Below are 15,154 nucleotides of genomic sequence, written 5' to 3'. Positions count from 1 at the left end.
TAATCATCTCTGTCATTTTTTAAAGCAAAAATCCCAAACATTTGTTGGTTCCATCTTCATGTGAAGATTTTGGGTTTTTTTGGGGTTTTTTTGTCATAAATTCATAGTAAAACTGAATATCTTTGGGTTTTGAACTGCTGTTCTGACAAGAGACAGTTGGTCAGACATGTGAAGACGTCGCTTTATAAGAAATTATATAGGACATTTTTGCTGTATCTTGACAATTTATAGACAAAATGATTCATCAATTAATTGAGCAAATATTTGTCCAATTAACCAGTAATGATTATAATCATTGGTTGCAGCCCTAATGCATAGCCAGTTTTACAGGATCTGAAATTGTCCTGCCAACACAGGATGATCATGGATTCTCCTCTTTTCATCCCTCAAACTGTGTGGTCATCTGGTGAATGATAACAACATTAAGAGAGTACAATCGTTTTCCATTCATGCCAGTCTGTATTGTAAGCCTGATGTGTAGTCATAGAAGCTTTCTTCCTGCCTAAATAGACTTTAGACTTCCCCAGTCCTCAGATTAACAAAGGCTGGTGGATCATCTGTCCCGTCTGTCTGAGCTAAACCCTGTCTACTATTTCCTGACACCTGTGAGCCATAGATTTCCAGACAGTATCGAAGGGCTTTCTGACCGGAGCCTATGGATCTATTGTGCAGAGAGTCCTGGTTCCCTTTAGGGACAGACTGATGTCTGATCCTGGTCTTTGTCCCACTCCAGACATTCTGTCACAGGGGTTTGTATTACGCATTTTAATGCATTCGGATATTATGGAGCCTTGCACGGGATCGCTCTACATCTAAATTTACAGGTGTTGTTGTGAATGGAATATTTCCAGTTCATTATGTAATTCTCTTATTTATTGTTATTATTATTATTACAACATATTAATGGTTGAATAAGCACCTCTGACAGTTTGAACAGGCAAACTGAAGATTATAGGTTCCCCGAAGGTAGTGTGAATTGCAAGTGTTCATGATAGTTTCTACCCTTTTGCGATTAAGTGGTACAGTAGTGAGCTAAGTAGGCTGCACACGCTGCACGTCCTCACTCTGTCTAGGATGCGCCCCTCCCTCTCAGTCCTGGCTCAGCCAGCAACACACACACACACCCACCGACTGACACTCGCCACACACACATGACTGCCCCAGTTATCTACAGGGAGGGGTGGGCGCGCGTTTAGATGAGCAGAGGCTGAATGAAGGTAGGAGAGAGAGAAAAGAGAGAAGGGAAATAGAAAGGGACGAACAGGAAATTGATAGAAAATGCTGGGGGAGGTAGGCAACGTAGAGACAGATTTTTATAAAAGATGCATGTTTCATGGTGCTTCCCCTTCATCCATCCTCTTCTCCCTCGGACCACATCGGATAGAGGAAGAGGTGGAGAGGCATCAAGTAAGAGAGAGATGCCGGGCATTTCTTGGAATGCATTGTAACCAGATTAGGAGCCAGCCACTGCAATTTTGCAGATAACTGCCTCTAACTTGTATTATTTACCCGTGGTACCTTTTACATAGACTCACGCTAACTAAATTATAGTAGTGGCTGCTAATTTAGCCAATGAGAGAAGGGGAAAGGAGACTGCAAGAGTGTATTCATGCACTGTGTATTGGTAAGGTGATGAGTTGGCTGTCTGTGTAGCCATAGAGAAGAGCTTTGAGCTGAGAAAGGAGGTGAGATAGAGGGAAGGAACTGGGGGGTGGTGTGTGCCTGCCTGTTCCAGCTTTGAGGTATTGTGTGTCATCTCTCTGCACTCTCCACTGCAGCCGTCTGCTGAATAGTAATCAGTGACACCAGGAGAGAAGAGGGGGAAGGAGGGGGAGAGAGAGAGAGAGTGAGAGAGAAAGAAAGATAGCAGAGAGAGAGAGAGAGAGAGAGGAAGGCGAGACACGGGGAGGGAGGTGGAATGCCAAGCTGACAATCCTGCTGCATTATCTGCCTGGTGGTAGAGCAAGTGTGAAAGAGAAGGAAGGTAAGGATAGAGGAGACCGAGGGAGAGATCTACAGGAGGATGCAGTGGGGTTCCAAGAGGAGTGTGATCTGCCAGCCATCTAGGTAACGCTTTGTGTGTGTGTGTGTGTGTGTGTGTGTGTGTGTGTGTGTGTGTGTGTGTGTGTGTGTGAGAGAGAGAGTTTCAGTGCATTCTCTGACATAAAGACATCTGGCCGTAACGAGTGTGTCTGATGTTCTGTGGGTCACAGCGCTGCTGCTGCTTAAAAGGGAGTCTATTCCAAGGGGGTCCTGTGTGTGCGCGCACGTGTCAGTGTGTGAAGCTCCACTGGCCTTGGGGGGAGCATGCAAAGAAAAGCTCCGGCTGGACAGTTCTTGATTTTTATCTGCCTGACATTGACTGTGTGCATTTTTAGCCGCTGCCTGGATTGCAGATAACTGATGTTTGCCTTTAAGGTTACAGCATTTCTGTTTTTTCTTCCAAGAAATCCACCACAGTTGACCGGTGGAGTACGGCCACACCAGCAGTACAGTCTGTTCCGTGACTGTGTGCTAGACTCTTGTGGACGGTTCCTGGTTTCCAGAGGTTCTCAAGAGCTGCAAACTGTTTTTACTGACCCAAATAAGAAACACTGGTGGCGCCTTTTTAAATATCCTAAACCTGCGTTTGACTGCGTTGGGTCATGGTGCAGCTTAGTAACTGCAACGGAACCTGTCACCTTGAAGCCACCTATGGGTGCCTGGGCATTCCCTTTACTGATTTACAGGATCAGACACCGTGCTGGAATTTAATCTTTTTCACTCAGCTCAGGCACCTCTCATTCGCTGATGTCTGACATGCACTACAGCACACATGACTTAAGGTTAGTAGTGTGCCACACCTTGGCAGCCGGGCTAAGCCTCTGCAGACATCTACCTTACTCAGCAACGCTGTCTTAAGTTCACATGATGGGAGAGGATGCTATCATGAAATTACCGGATGTCGGTGTCTCATTTTGAGGGCTTTGTCTTTTGGTTGGACAGGAGGAGGGCGGGAAGGTTGGAGCACGTTGAGTGATCCAGAGACAAGAATATCTATGGTTCAGCCCCTCCAGCTATCAGTGTCCTCTCATGTTACGGTCACCAGAGTTCATTCATGGCTCATTGTTGATCTGTTGGGGCTTTTCAGAAAAGCAGATTGGATGGAGGAGAATAAGAGTTTCTGCCTACTTTATTAAAAGCATCAAGACTTATAAGCAATCAAGTACTTTATGATCTGAGACCTATCCTTACCAGTAGGAATCAAATGATGTTTATTTTCACCCTGCAGATCACTTTGTGTATTAGTAACATGAGAAAGCAGACCCTCGATCAGTTCTTATCTTTTTTTGTATATGTATTTCTGTTCGTTATAAAGTGCTTCTTTTTTTTTTTTCTTCTTTGCAGCATTTTCAGCTGGCTCTGATCGACTCCAATCTCTGCACTTTGTCCAAAGCTGAAAGTAAGTAGTTTTGCTTTAATTACCAGTGGGCCACATGGAAACCGGCCATACGCTGCTGCGTAATGCAGTACTAGATTTGATGTACCAGCTCGTGGCAGAAAGCACATATTGAAAGGGCACGGGAATATTTCTACAGAGCAAATTTTCCTCTCTGCTGCCATTTCCCTGCTGACTCTGCCCAAGACTGGGGTTGCCTAGGAGACAGTACAAGGAGAGCGAGAGAGCTGGAAGTGCTTGCAAGCACATTGCACATGCACACTAACTCACACACACTCAGATTACATGTACACGCCGGGGAAACTGTCCCACTCCCCCTCCCATCTGTGTTCCATACTGTTTGCAATCTGTACACACAGAGTCACGGGGTGAATTTATAATATCCCTGATTTTTTTTCACAAGTAAACCCTAATTTTTCTTTCCTCTGCTTTTTGTTCCCACAGTTCAGTTTCACATTGCTCATCTGTATGAGATCCAGGTAAGCGGTAATCTGTTACAATTTCTGCTTCAGTATTTAGGCCACTTTAATGTTGTAACTGAAGTTGTTAAACCAACAGTTATATAGACAGTGTTACCCTTTCTTCTTCTCCTCTGAGTCTGATGAGGGTTCACGCATAATCTTTGCTGGTCATGAGCAAATGGATGTTATTTTGTTAGTTCGAGGTCCTGTAGTTAAATGTTAGGGGAAATAAAAGAAGGTAGCAATCACTAAGCGCTAATTTATCTCGTCTTGACATACACTACCGGTCAAAAGTTTGAGAATGCCTCCATTTTTCCAGTTGTTACTGAAATGTAGATAGCGTAGTGTCTCAGTCTACTCTGAAATTAAAACATAGAACGAATAAATAATAAAAATAAATTAAGAAAAGGAATCATGGAATCTTAAATCCTAGATTTAATCTTAATTTTTCCGACTCATCCAGAGGCTGAACACACTTGTGACGTTCTTTCTACAATGGGAAAGAAACATTGTTCAGAAAAATGGTCCCAACGCAGTTGCAGAAGTTCCCATCAATGTGTTGCACTTGCGGGTTGCTTTGCTTCCACCTTCTGTCCAGTTCATACCAAACCAGCTCCATGGGGTTCAGGTCTTCCATCATGTGAAGCCACCGTCTGGTTCTGTTCTTCCAATGTTTTGTTTCGTTAGCTCTCTGTAGCATGAACCCCGGACCACCCACTCTGTCGTCCTCTGTTACACACCTTTTACTCGCCTTTCCCATAGCAACATACGGTACTACTTCCTGCAGTACAGTGTTGTCTAAGTCATGCATCAGAGTCACGTAGGAACACCGTTTGTTCCGAAACTGAATTTGTACTAACTGAGAGTTTGTAGGTCATCAACAGAAGTTGTGGAACCAGTAGGAATAGTTTGCATTAACTTTCAAGGCTTCATTTACTTCCACAGCTGCAGGAAAGTTGGAAGTGAACTAATGTCTTAGTCCCAGTAAAAGGCCTGTTTTCCATGAAATTTACAGGGTTTTCGGGTTCTGGTGACCCAATCTCTCTTTTTTTTTTTTTTTCTTTAACCTTTGACAGTTTGCCGCTGACCTTTGAACCATATAAGGTTGTTCACTGGAGTTGAACTGCTGAAATTTAAATAAAAACTGGAAAAATGGGGTTGTCCTAAAACTTTTGACCGGCGGTGTACATACACACCACATGACCAAGCAGTTAGTAGTTGGTCACAATTTGACCGAAGTCACTGAATTAGTTTGCCGCTTTTCCTGTGTTTTTTGTAGTTATGCAGGACAAATACGGTCCCTTCTGCCTTCATTTTATCGATGTTATGTAATCGTAATGTCTTAAATCAGACAGATAAAAGTAATAGTTTAGCATAATTCAAAATACAGATAGAATCGGATGAAGAATTGCCAGAGAATCTTTTTCATTTGGTTTTTTTATTCCATTCATTTTCCGAGTGCCCTGTGATTCTGAACATTAGCCTGTCATGAATAATACTATGAACGTATGAAATGTGGTTTTTCCGCTTTAACCCCTAAGTAAGAGGACTTGGGAGCTGGGAACATATCAGTTGCACACTGATATGTTTACTTTGTTTGAGTGGATGTAAAATTGTAATTACAAACAAAGGAAGAATTGTCCTATTCTTAGCCTTTGAATGGAACGTTAATCAAAAGAAAAGCTTGTGCATAAATGAAGTATACATGTGTCACAGTGACCTTTCGTTGAGTTGTTACTGATGGCCGAGTAATGGAAACTGACACTTTTATTATGACGGCTCTGGCAGACTTCTCAATCAGTCCACATTTTCAGCTGCATTTGGATTTTTATGACGCAGACATAAATGGCTTTGTTAGCAGGGCCGTGCTGCTCACCACTGGCAAGTAGGTTAAGCTGTGGCCCCGCAGAAGCGTCACTCACACAATAAGGCACTAGCTTACTTGCTGTGGCTTGTCTCTGATGTTAAAGTGATTGAGTTACTACTTCTGTCCTGCCGGTTGGGTGCTGCATCAGCAGCGTTTTGGTGGCTAGTGTTAGTTGATGCCAGCAAAGATACGCAATGTTCAAGCATTTGCCATTATCCTGTATTTGTCACTTGTGGCCAAAGTGGCTGGTGTTCAGCAGAAGTACACGGTGTTGCTTTAAATGCAGTTACAAGGTGAAGAGTAAGGTGCATTGAACAACAGATAACCATAGCAACAATACCGTGGTAATGCTGCGGTGTCTGTTTATAAGTACATGATCCTGCAAGGATATGTGCAGAATCATGTACTTGTAAGTACATGATTCTGCACTGGACTGCGATTGCCGTCCAACTGTCCTAACTCACATCAGTGACTGCAGACAAACCTAAAAATTGACTGTTTACGCATAGCTTCACATTCTGTGTTGCTGTGACTAAGGTTTGAATGCACCAGTGCACTCCTAAGAGTCCAAATATGAGAAAAGACTAGAGACACCACTTTGTTATTTCCTTATATCGACACAATATATTGGAATTATCCAGGATAGTTTCAGTCAGCTGCTAAACAGCCTTTCATTCAAAACTATAGTGTGAACGTAAAAAACACGATCAACAGAGGATTTTTCCGCACTAGTAGAATTTTAACTGTTTACTCGAGTCTTCATTTCAGTGAAGCTTGAGTTGAGTTGACTGCTTTGAATTGATCGTGGGAGTCAAAGAGCTATTCAAATATTCAGTCCTATCAGTGTGTGGTGTCTGGCTCCGGTCTGGCTTGATGACAATCATTAGTCTAAGCAGGAAGGAACCACTAAGAGCTTCTCATTTATGTGCCCCAAGTGTCAGTATTTAACCCGAGGTGGCTTTACAGACAGGAAGTCCAGGACCAGTGTGTGTGTGTGTGTGTGTGTGTGTGTGTGTGTGTGTGTGTGTGTCTGTGTGTGTCTGTGTGTGTCTGTGCCCGAACACACTTACGGGCATTTGGAGCTTTAAAGTCTGTAGAGATGGGGGTGGGTTTCTTTTAAGAGGACAGTGTTTGAGCTGATAAGAGAACATTCAGTCTGTGCACACACACCATTAGGTACCGGTTCAGACTCAAGGTCAATAAGGTTGCCAAGTCAAAACAAACAGTGGACTCACCTCAGACCAGGCATCTCAAGTTTCCCCAAATTACAAAGCGCCCACTGCAGTGGACACAAACTTACCCCCGTATGCAGACACACTCAAAGCCGCCAGACGTGTTGAGTCTGGCCTGTCCTCTTCCACGCTGACCCTCCCCCGTGCGTGTGTTCGTCTGGCCGGTCATTACGAGTGTGAGGAGGTCTTTAGACTCTTTGTGTCTGTCCAGATAGAACCATAAAACACACTGCCCCCCCTGTCTGGCTTAAACAACCTCTCCGTCTCTCTCTTTCTCTTGGTTTTCCTCCTCCTCTCACTCTGCCCCGCAGAAGAAATACAGAGCGGCGAAAGAGGCTTATGAAAGTCTGTTGCAGACGGAAAATATCCCTGCACAGGTGAAGGCGACCACACTGCAACAGCTTGGTGAGTTTCTCCTGCTCATTTGGTCGAATACTCTCATCTCCACATGTGAAACATTTGCTGAAACTTGACTCAACATTGTGGCATTCTGTGCCGTGAACTACTTTGCGTGGCAGTGAAGTGATCAAGGACAGCACCTCTGTACTGTTTGGGATACTGTATACATCATGCTGTGTGCTCTGTGGATGTCTTTTTTTTTTTTTTTTTTTTTTTGGAGGGGCTGGTACTTTCTACCTGTTTTTCGAAGTGCTGGTTGGAGATAGCGTGTGCAGCAATGGGGCATTGTTTTCTCTTGTTCCCTTTCCCCCCTACACAGGGGTGCATGCAAGCATGTGCACACAAATGCAAAAAATAGGTTGCATGGGTGTATTTGTGAGGATTAGCGTTAATTCAGAAAACTGTCCTCCTAATAAATATTATACTACAGACACATTCTGTAGTGTCACACTGGGAGAATTTCAGAGTTTGAATTTCCATTACACACAATTTGATTAAGTTTAACTGTGATGTTTCAGGAAAAAAACAAATCCATTGCAAATATGAAATAATTTGTTGATGATTGCATGACAAATGTGGTAGTGTATAACTTGGACACTAAGAATCTGATTGCGCTGATAATGTGGGTCAGAGGGTAAATGGGTAAATGAAACAAACAGTTGTGTCCATCATATCTATCTACAATGTGTTATTTAGTTAAATAGCACAACTAAATAACACTGCAACATTTACGCAAGTTTTTGCGGAATAGTCAAACAGAATGGTTTTGCTGTGGTTTGTTACATCTCGGCCCACCGAGTCACCAGTTAGCTACGAAGCCACATGGCGAGCTTATCTGGTAGATGATGCATTCAGATCATCCAGACAGGTATTTCCATACGCGCCTTGCAACACGAGAAGGCAGTAATAACGGTGACGCACAGCGACAAGTGACAGCACGTCAAGTGCTAAGAGAGCTGAGAAATGTCCAAGTTAAAGTAAATGTGACGTGACCCTTTTGTGATGTATGCATTCATTGTATGATATTACAGGCTCAGATTTCTCTACAAAACATGACATTAATCGAAAACAGCATCTGATGGGCCCAAACAAACAGCATTATAGTGGCTAAAAAAATCCTATGGAAAGCTGATGTTCGAGCTGCCCATTAATAGTTAGATATTGTATATAAATGTGGGTTTCAGGACATTCCTCCAGACTATGGAAGGCATTATTGACACTTGAGGTTATGTAGCAATGGAGCAGTGGGACACAACTGGTGTTTTTCAGGCTCTTTGCCCTCTCTCTTTACGTGCTGTAGGCGATTATTTGGTCTCGGTAATGAAAAGACTTCATATTTCTTGAGCTTTACTGCCGCTTTTATATAAAATACTATCCGCTGTCTTGATTTTCCTCAACAGCTTTCATCAAAGTATGATTATATGACACCCATTGCAAAAGTAGTAATCAGGTCCATAGTTTTTGATCAGTGAAGTGCACTTGAGTGGCTAAGGGTCTAGGATTCAGTGTTTCCGGCATTCAAATGGAACAGCATATGACTGTAGTTTTATTGCGCCAAATCATGAGAGGTGAAATTCGATCTGAATTACCTCATGGTATCTGGTTTGAAGTGTGGCTCTGAGGATAAAATCAACCTGCGTTTTGTGGTTTAACAGATGATGATTTTTAGATTCGTTGTTTGCTTTTCATGGCAGTTTTTTTTTTTTTACTTAAGCTTTGGCTGCACCTTTACCGTCACAGCTTTAAAAGCAAAGATTCGTCCTGAATGTTAGATGAACAGGTTTTCGCACTGTGCAAATGCAGAGAGATTTCCATTTTCTTCCCCTCAACAGTGTAGACAGCCACCCCCACCCGCTCACCCAGTTGTAAAAACCATTCCCAGTCTCGCCTGCTGGGGTTGTCATGGTGACCTGTGCAGCTTGCCCCAGGTGTACGGGAGAGGTGGGGAAGTCTGTTTGCTTGCGGTTGTCTTCCTGAGAGATTGTTTATCCGTTCTAAGCCATTTGTTTTGTTCATGAGTCTGGTCCATTTGCCCATCAGACAGTGGTCTTATCTTTTTGATTGCACATCGTGTCCTTCGGATTCAGGTACTTGAAACTGTCTCGTTTGATTCATCTGCACACTGCTCTCATTCTGCTGTTGCACGTAATGGCTACCTTAGGAGCGAGAGCAAAGCCAGCTGGTTTTGTTTGAGCCGGTGGAGCTGCGTCCTGAAGACTCACCGCTGATCCTTTTGCTCTGCTCCTCCAGGCTGGATGCATCACACGGTGGAGCAGCTTGGGGATAAAGGCACCAAGGACAGCTATGCCATCCAGTGTCTGCAGAAGTCTTTAGAAGCAGATCCAAACTCTGGCCAGTCCTGGTACTTTCTCGGCAGGTAAGACAAACAAGGGCATCGGTGTTTGTGTATTTGACAGGGCTAGCCTGGGACACTCTGTGAGTCCTGATTAGACTGTTTGTATAACCTAGAAGCCATCTGCCAGTGCACTATGATAATAATCTTGGCGACATGAGCTTTTTGTTGGTTGAATGAAGTTGGTAGTGATTAATGCTCTATAGGCCCAGTGGAGGCATGCGATCCGCACCAAATGCTCTTGTTCCTGTGCTGCAGTTTGGGTTTCTCCCGGGGACAGATAATCAGGCCGCATGCAGAAAAGCGTTGGAGCGGAGAGGCATAGCACCCCCCCTTCGAGGTCCATGCTGTCCCTTTAGGTGTTAGCTAGACATGGCTACGTCCTGAGCAGTAAAAAAAAAGTGTCTGTCTGGAGTCGGTTAGTGTTGTTGTGTTATTACCCTTTTACCTTAAGCGTTCTGCACTTGAGCCTGAACGTGCTGATGTACAAGAATGACCCTTTTCCAGTGAGATGCATAGACACCCCACCTTTAGATCAGGATGGTGTATGTAGCGCAGGTCAATCGATGGTTAATTAAGTGTTGATTCGGGAGAGGCAGCTGACACATTCAACAAAACAGAATCTAGCGCTTGCGTTACAGTGCTTATATGGGGCAAAATATGGGGCAAAATATGCTTAAAAAAACCCTTTTAAGGGTGTAGTTGTCACAGCCTGGCGTAATGTGGGTGACGGTTGCTCATCAAGCTGATAATGTTTTAAGTGTTTTATCTACGTAGCTTGACATGGGGCACTGCGAGTCATTTGGTTTGGTGTAAAAGGGCCCCAAAAGCAGCACAGGTACGTGGTGTCAAAGCGGTCTTAGATGTAAGCGAATGCTAGGCCATCGGCCTGATGGGTGGCTGACACTGTTAGCAAATGTAGGGATTCATTTCAGTGCAACAAAAGTTAATTTGCTCTACTTGAACTGCATTAAATTTTTACGTGAGAAACGATGTTTCGCTCTTACCTCATACCCCTTTGTTTCCTCTCAGGTGCTACTCCAGTATTGGGAAGGTGCAGGATGCCTTCATCTCTTACCGTCAGTCCATTGATAAGTCAGAGGCCAGTGCTGACACCTGGTGCTCCATAGGGTAAGAACAGAGCTTGTACTCTATGGTTAAACTGAAAGGCATAATAAAGGTCACAAGCACAGAGACGCTCACATCTTTATAGTTCTGCGGGGGGGGGGGCTAGCTGGTGTATAACAGCTCATCTGTTCAAGGGTGTTCTGTGCTCAGGGCCTCAGTGGCTCTCAAAACGCCTCATGGAGATACAGCAGCTGCAGTGTGACAGAGGGCATATGGAGAGGGCGGATAACAGAGCAGTAGGAGGGTGAGCAAGGATCTATAGATAGATGTATGAAGGGTGGGTTATGTCCTCTGGGAGTCACTGAGAGTTGGCATGGCTCGGAAAGATAAGGACCTAAATCCTGGAGGATAGCAAGAGAATCACCCCCCCCCTCCTCCTCTGCTCCAGAGTGCTCTACCAGCAGCAGAACCAGCCTATGGATGCGCTGCAGGCCTACATCTGTGCTGTTCAACTGGACCACAGCCACGCCGCCGCCTGGATGGACCTGGGCACCCTCTACGAATCCTGCGGCCAGCCGCATGACGCTATCAAGTGCTACATCAATGCTACGCGCAGCAGGGCCTGCCTCAACACCGCTGCACTCACACAGCGCATTAAATTGCTGCAGGTAGGGCCGGCATTTAGATGAGTACCCATCGACCAACCCTGTTTGTTAGATGTTGTGGAGTATTTTGGTGTGTGTATATTGAAGTGCTGTGCTTATTGCCAAGCATTGCCAAAGCAATCGGCTTTTTAAATGCAGATTGTGATTTTTGTCATTTTGATTTCTGACCACTGAGATATGAATAATGATTCATATTGATGTGTTTTAAATACATTTTTCTCACTTGAAATTGTAAAGCATACCTTCATTGCATTCAGCATTTCTGTTATAATTTGTATATGGTTACCTAAAACACCACCATAGTTTTGTAGCGCTTTTCCTGTTAAACCAAAGTTAAGCACTAAAGTTTGTGTCTTACACAATTTTTCCTAGGCTCAGTTGTGTAACCTACAGCCAGGTAGTCTGCAGAATAAGAGTAAAATGCTTCCTAGTATTGAGGAGGCGTGGAGCCTACCCATTCCTGCTGAGCTCACGTCCAGGCAGGGGGCCTTGAACACTGCACAGGCACAGCAGGTGAGATCCAGCTTATCCAAGAGAGTCCAGCCTCTTAAAAATAATTGAACAATGATTTTTATGAGGGCAATTAAAGCTGAGGCCTCACTCTAATACTTTAAGATGTTTTATCCACATCAGACAATACTGACGTTTCCAAAATTCTGGTTCCTGGACCAAAACGCAAAACGGGATACAGTCTGAGGGAATTGGAGCGAGGCCTGTGTTGCAGTAATCCAGATACCAGAGTGTAATTACCAGAGTGTAGTGGACCTTTTTATAGTGCCACTCTGTGTCACATGACAGGTGTTGAGATTATGAAGTGATGCTGGAAGGAAATTATTATGTCCCACAACTCTTATCCTCAATGCAAAGATGCATAAATCTTGTGGAGTCATTGCAATGTACTTGGCAAACTGCGAGTCTGAACATGCATGCTTAATGGATACACACTATACGAAGTAGTATCACAGCATGGATATTTGGGTCTCGCATTTGACACTCACGCATATCAAGTTTCATTTTAAAAATGCCTAAAAGTGGTGTAAATGGATTGTACTTGTCAAGTCCTTTGCAAATGAGACAAATCTCAGCTGTGAACTTTAACTCTGAGGGCTGCCCCCCCCCCATCAACACATCAGTTTTATTTAGTCCTATTTTCCTTGTTTAATCTGTTTTCTCGTAGTTTTGTCCATGATAGTCCTCAACAGCGGCATCATCCTCTTTTGGCCACAAATAACAACATCTCCATCTCTAGCACCTGCTTGATCTGTGTTATCACCAAACACATAATGGGAGTGTTTCCCCAGAAAAACAGGTTTTTAGGGCATTTTTACCTGCTCCAATACTGAAGTTACAGGGTGGGGATTGATTAAATGTGTCTGGATTTTATCTGGAAAGATTGATGTTAACAACCCATCTCAGATTTTTGGGAAAGTGTCGACAATGGTGCAAACGGAATACGGGGTCTGCATGCCCAACAAACCCTCCAATAATGCAACTAACATTGCATTATTTAACATCTTAATCACAGCATGAATACTCTGATTATGACCTTAATCCACTTCAGTCATTCAGATTAAGGTGCTTACAAAGAAACCTTATTTTAATCAGAGTATTGTCATACTTTTAATATTTAAATGCTCAGATTGTTTTGCATGTAAATGTACCCAGTGTATCTTCCAGTGTTATTGTGCAGAAGAGTTTGAATTTATGGCTGTGTTTTTGTTTTTTTGGAAACATTACATTAGGGCTCATTTAGTGACTGTGTAGCTTATCTGCAGAAGAGAACTTGGAAGACGCTTTGCTAATGATTGTTAGTCATTAGCGTGTCATCAAAAACCATGTCTCTGTGCTGGATTTCTAGGCCTGCAAGGGGGAGGGAGGCCAGTCCGCCATTAATCACACAGAAACACAGGCCAGTCCTGCCAAGAGGAAACGCACCGCCAGCCCAGCTAAGGTAGCGTTAATAACATTAACATTACTTTTCTGCTGGATAGTAGAGAAAAAAAAAGTGAGCGACAGTACAGTTTTTCCTTTTCTCCCTGTCTCGCTTACAGAGTGCTGCAGACTCATGGGCAAACAGCACCAATCAACAGCAGACCCCCAGCTGGTACCTAACGCCACAGAAGCTTCAGGTAGGAAAACGCCTCGAGTCTGTACTTTTTGTATGTGTAAAATGAATGATCTTTGGAAAACCCCAATGAAGCACAGAGACTTTCCTAATTCAGTCAGATTTGTTTTCAACGTTTTCTGTGGAAAATATGCTCAGTTCAGTCCTGAAGCTGGATCTACACTTGTGTGTTACTCGGTTATAACGTAGCGAAGGCGCCTACGTCTGTAGCTTCCGTAGCTATACTGTAGATAATGTGAACCTCTCGAGAAATGCATCTAACTAAGTTTTCATCTTGATGAGAAACCAAAGTGTAGGCAGAGATAGTTTAATTAGCTCCTACTGTAATTACTGGACCACCTCTAGGTCTTCATTCCGATGTCAGGAGCCCAGAAAAAATACTTGAAGCAGGTCGTCCTGGTGGATCATTGGTTAAGGCACATATTTTCTTTTAAATTGTTTTTTCATTATTATATGTTATTTTATTCCTCCTTTGTCTGTCATCTTAACCCCTACGTGCCAAGTTTGTTCGTTCATAAAAACCTTTTTGAGCTGAAACCAACTGAGAACTGAAGAGTTTACATAATAAACCAAACATGAGACCATATTTATGTTTTAACACGTCGAGTTTTTTGACGAAAATAACTGGCTCCTTGTACAAAGGCTTTTTTCTAAGGAAGTTTTTTATTGGCAAAACAATATGCATCATGTACTATATTTAACAACACTGTTGTGACATGTGCAGCACCTGGATCACTTGCGGACCAACCGAGCAAACCTCAAGCCCCCCCAGGTGCAGATGCTGGAGCAGCTAGAGAACCAGTTCTCTCTCATGCAGCAACATCAGCAGCAGGTACACACACGCAAGACTGATTATACAAAACTACAGTGATGCAAAGTTTTCTATCTGCTACGTAAAGCTCCTGGTTGTATTGAAGAGTCTATAGCTGCTAAAACAGAAACACAGTAACTTGTTACTGTTTGGTTTGAATCTTTCTGCTTCCCCCCTCTGTGCCAGATGAGGCAGCAGGCAGCAGCGGGTGGCCATCCGCGGCCCAGCCTCCCCAATGGTCCTTCGTCCCAGCCCTCTCACCACCATGCAGGCCTCTCCCGCACCTCCCCGCTCAATCATACAGCCACCCGGCCCCCGTGTGTCACCCAGCCCACAGCCAACGGATCCTGTTCGTCGAGTCCTTCAGCGGGGCTGCTGGGACACCTTGACAAAAATCACACCCTGGGACTGGGGGGTGGCGGCGCGAGCAACGGAAACGTGCCTTACCCGCAGCAGAACTCTCTACCTCACAACTGCACAGCCGCCAGTCACCCCAGCACCAGCAGCACTACCAGTAGTCCCAGTCATGCAGACGAGACATGGAGGAGCCAACAACGCAACACTACCACTCAGGTACCCGCTCGTTCTTTTGATGTTTTCTATTGCGCTGATGTATCTGCCTTATTAATTGTTGTAAGTGATTTCTTGTTGCATGTTTTCGAAACTGAAATGTATAATAATTGAAAGGCTTATAAATTTTTTTCAATGTGTTGTGTATAATTCAATGTGTCCTC

The 15,154-nt window shown here is 43.9% G+C and overlaps 1 protein-coding gene across 2 annotated transcripts in view; it reads left to right on the top strand.

The window, feature by feature from the left end:
- kdm6a (lysine (K)-specific demethylase 6A) overlaps window positions 1-15,154 on the top strand; it is a 41,966-nt gene that overhangs the window by 17,912 nt on the left and 8,900 nt on the right. For both annotated transcript variants that reach the window (XM_040147804.1, XM_040147805.1), the window contains exons 7-17: window positions 3,388-3,442; window positions 3,884-3,918; window positions 7,311-7,404; window positions 9,649-9,775; window positions 10,784-10,882; window positions 11,268-11,487; window positions 11,857-11,997; window positions 13,343-13,435; window positions 13,536-13,613; window positions 14,334-14,441; window positions 14,607-14,993. In XM_040147804.1, the coding sequence (XP_040003738.1) occupies window positions 3,388-3,442; window positions 3,884-3,918; window positions 7,311-7,404; window positions 9,649-9,775; window positions 10,784-10,882; window positions 11,268-11,487; window positions 11,857-11,997; window positions 13,343-13,435; window positions 13,536-13,613; window positions 14,334-14,441; window positions 14,607-14,993 (1,437 nt within the window). The remainder of the gene's footprint in view (window positions 1-3,387; window positions 3,443-3,883; window positions 3,919-7,310; window positions 7,405-9,648; window positions 9,776-10,783; window positions 10,883-11,267; window positions 11,488-11,856; window positions 11,998-13,342; window positions 13,436-13,535; window positions 13,614-14,333; window positions 14,442-14,606; window positions 14,994-15,154) is intronic.

The sequence above is a fragment of the Xiphias gladius genome, chromosome 16, assembly GCF_016859285.1.
Source record: "Xiphias gladius isolate SHS-SW01 ecotype Sanya breed wild chromosome 16, ASM1685928v1, whole genome shotgun sequence".
NCBI lineage: Eukaryota > Metazoa > Chordata > Actinopteri > Istiophoriformes > Xiphiidae > Xiphias > Xiphias gladius.
This window is presented reverse-complemented; position numbering and strand designations above follow the sequence as displayed.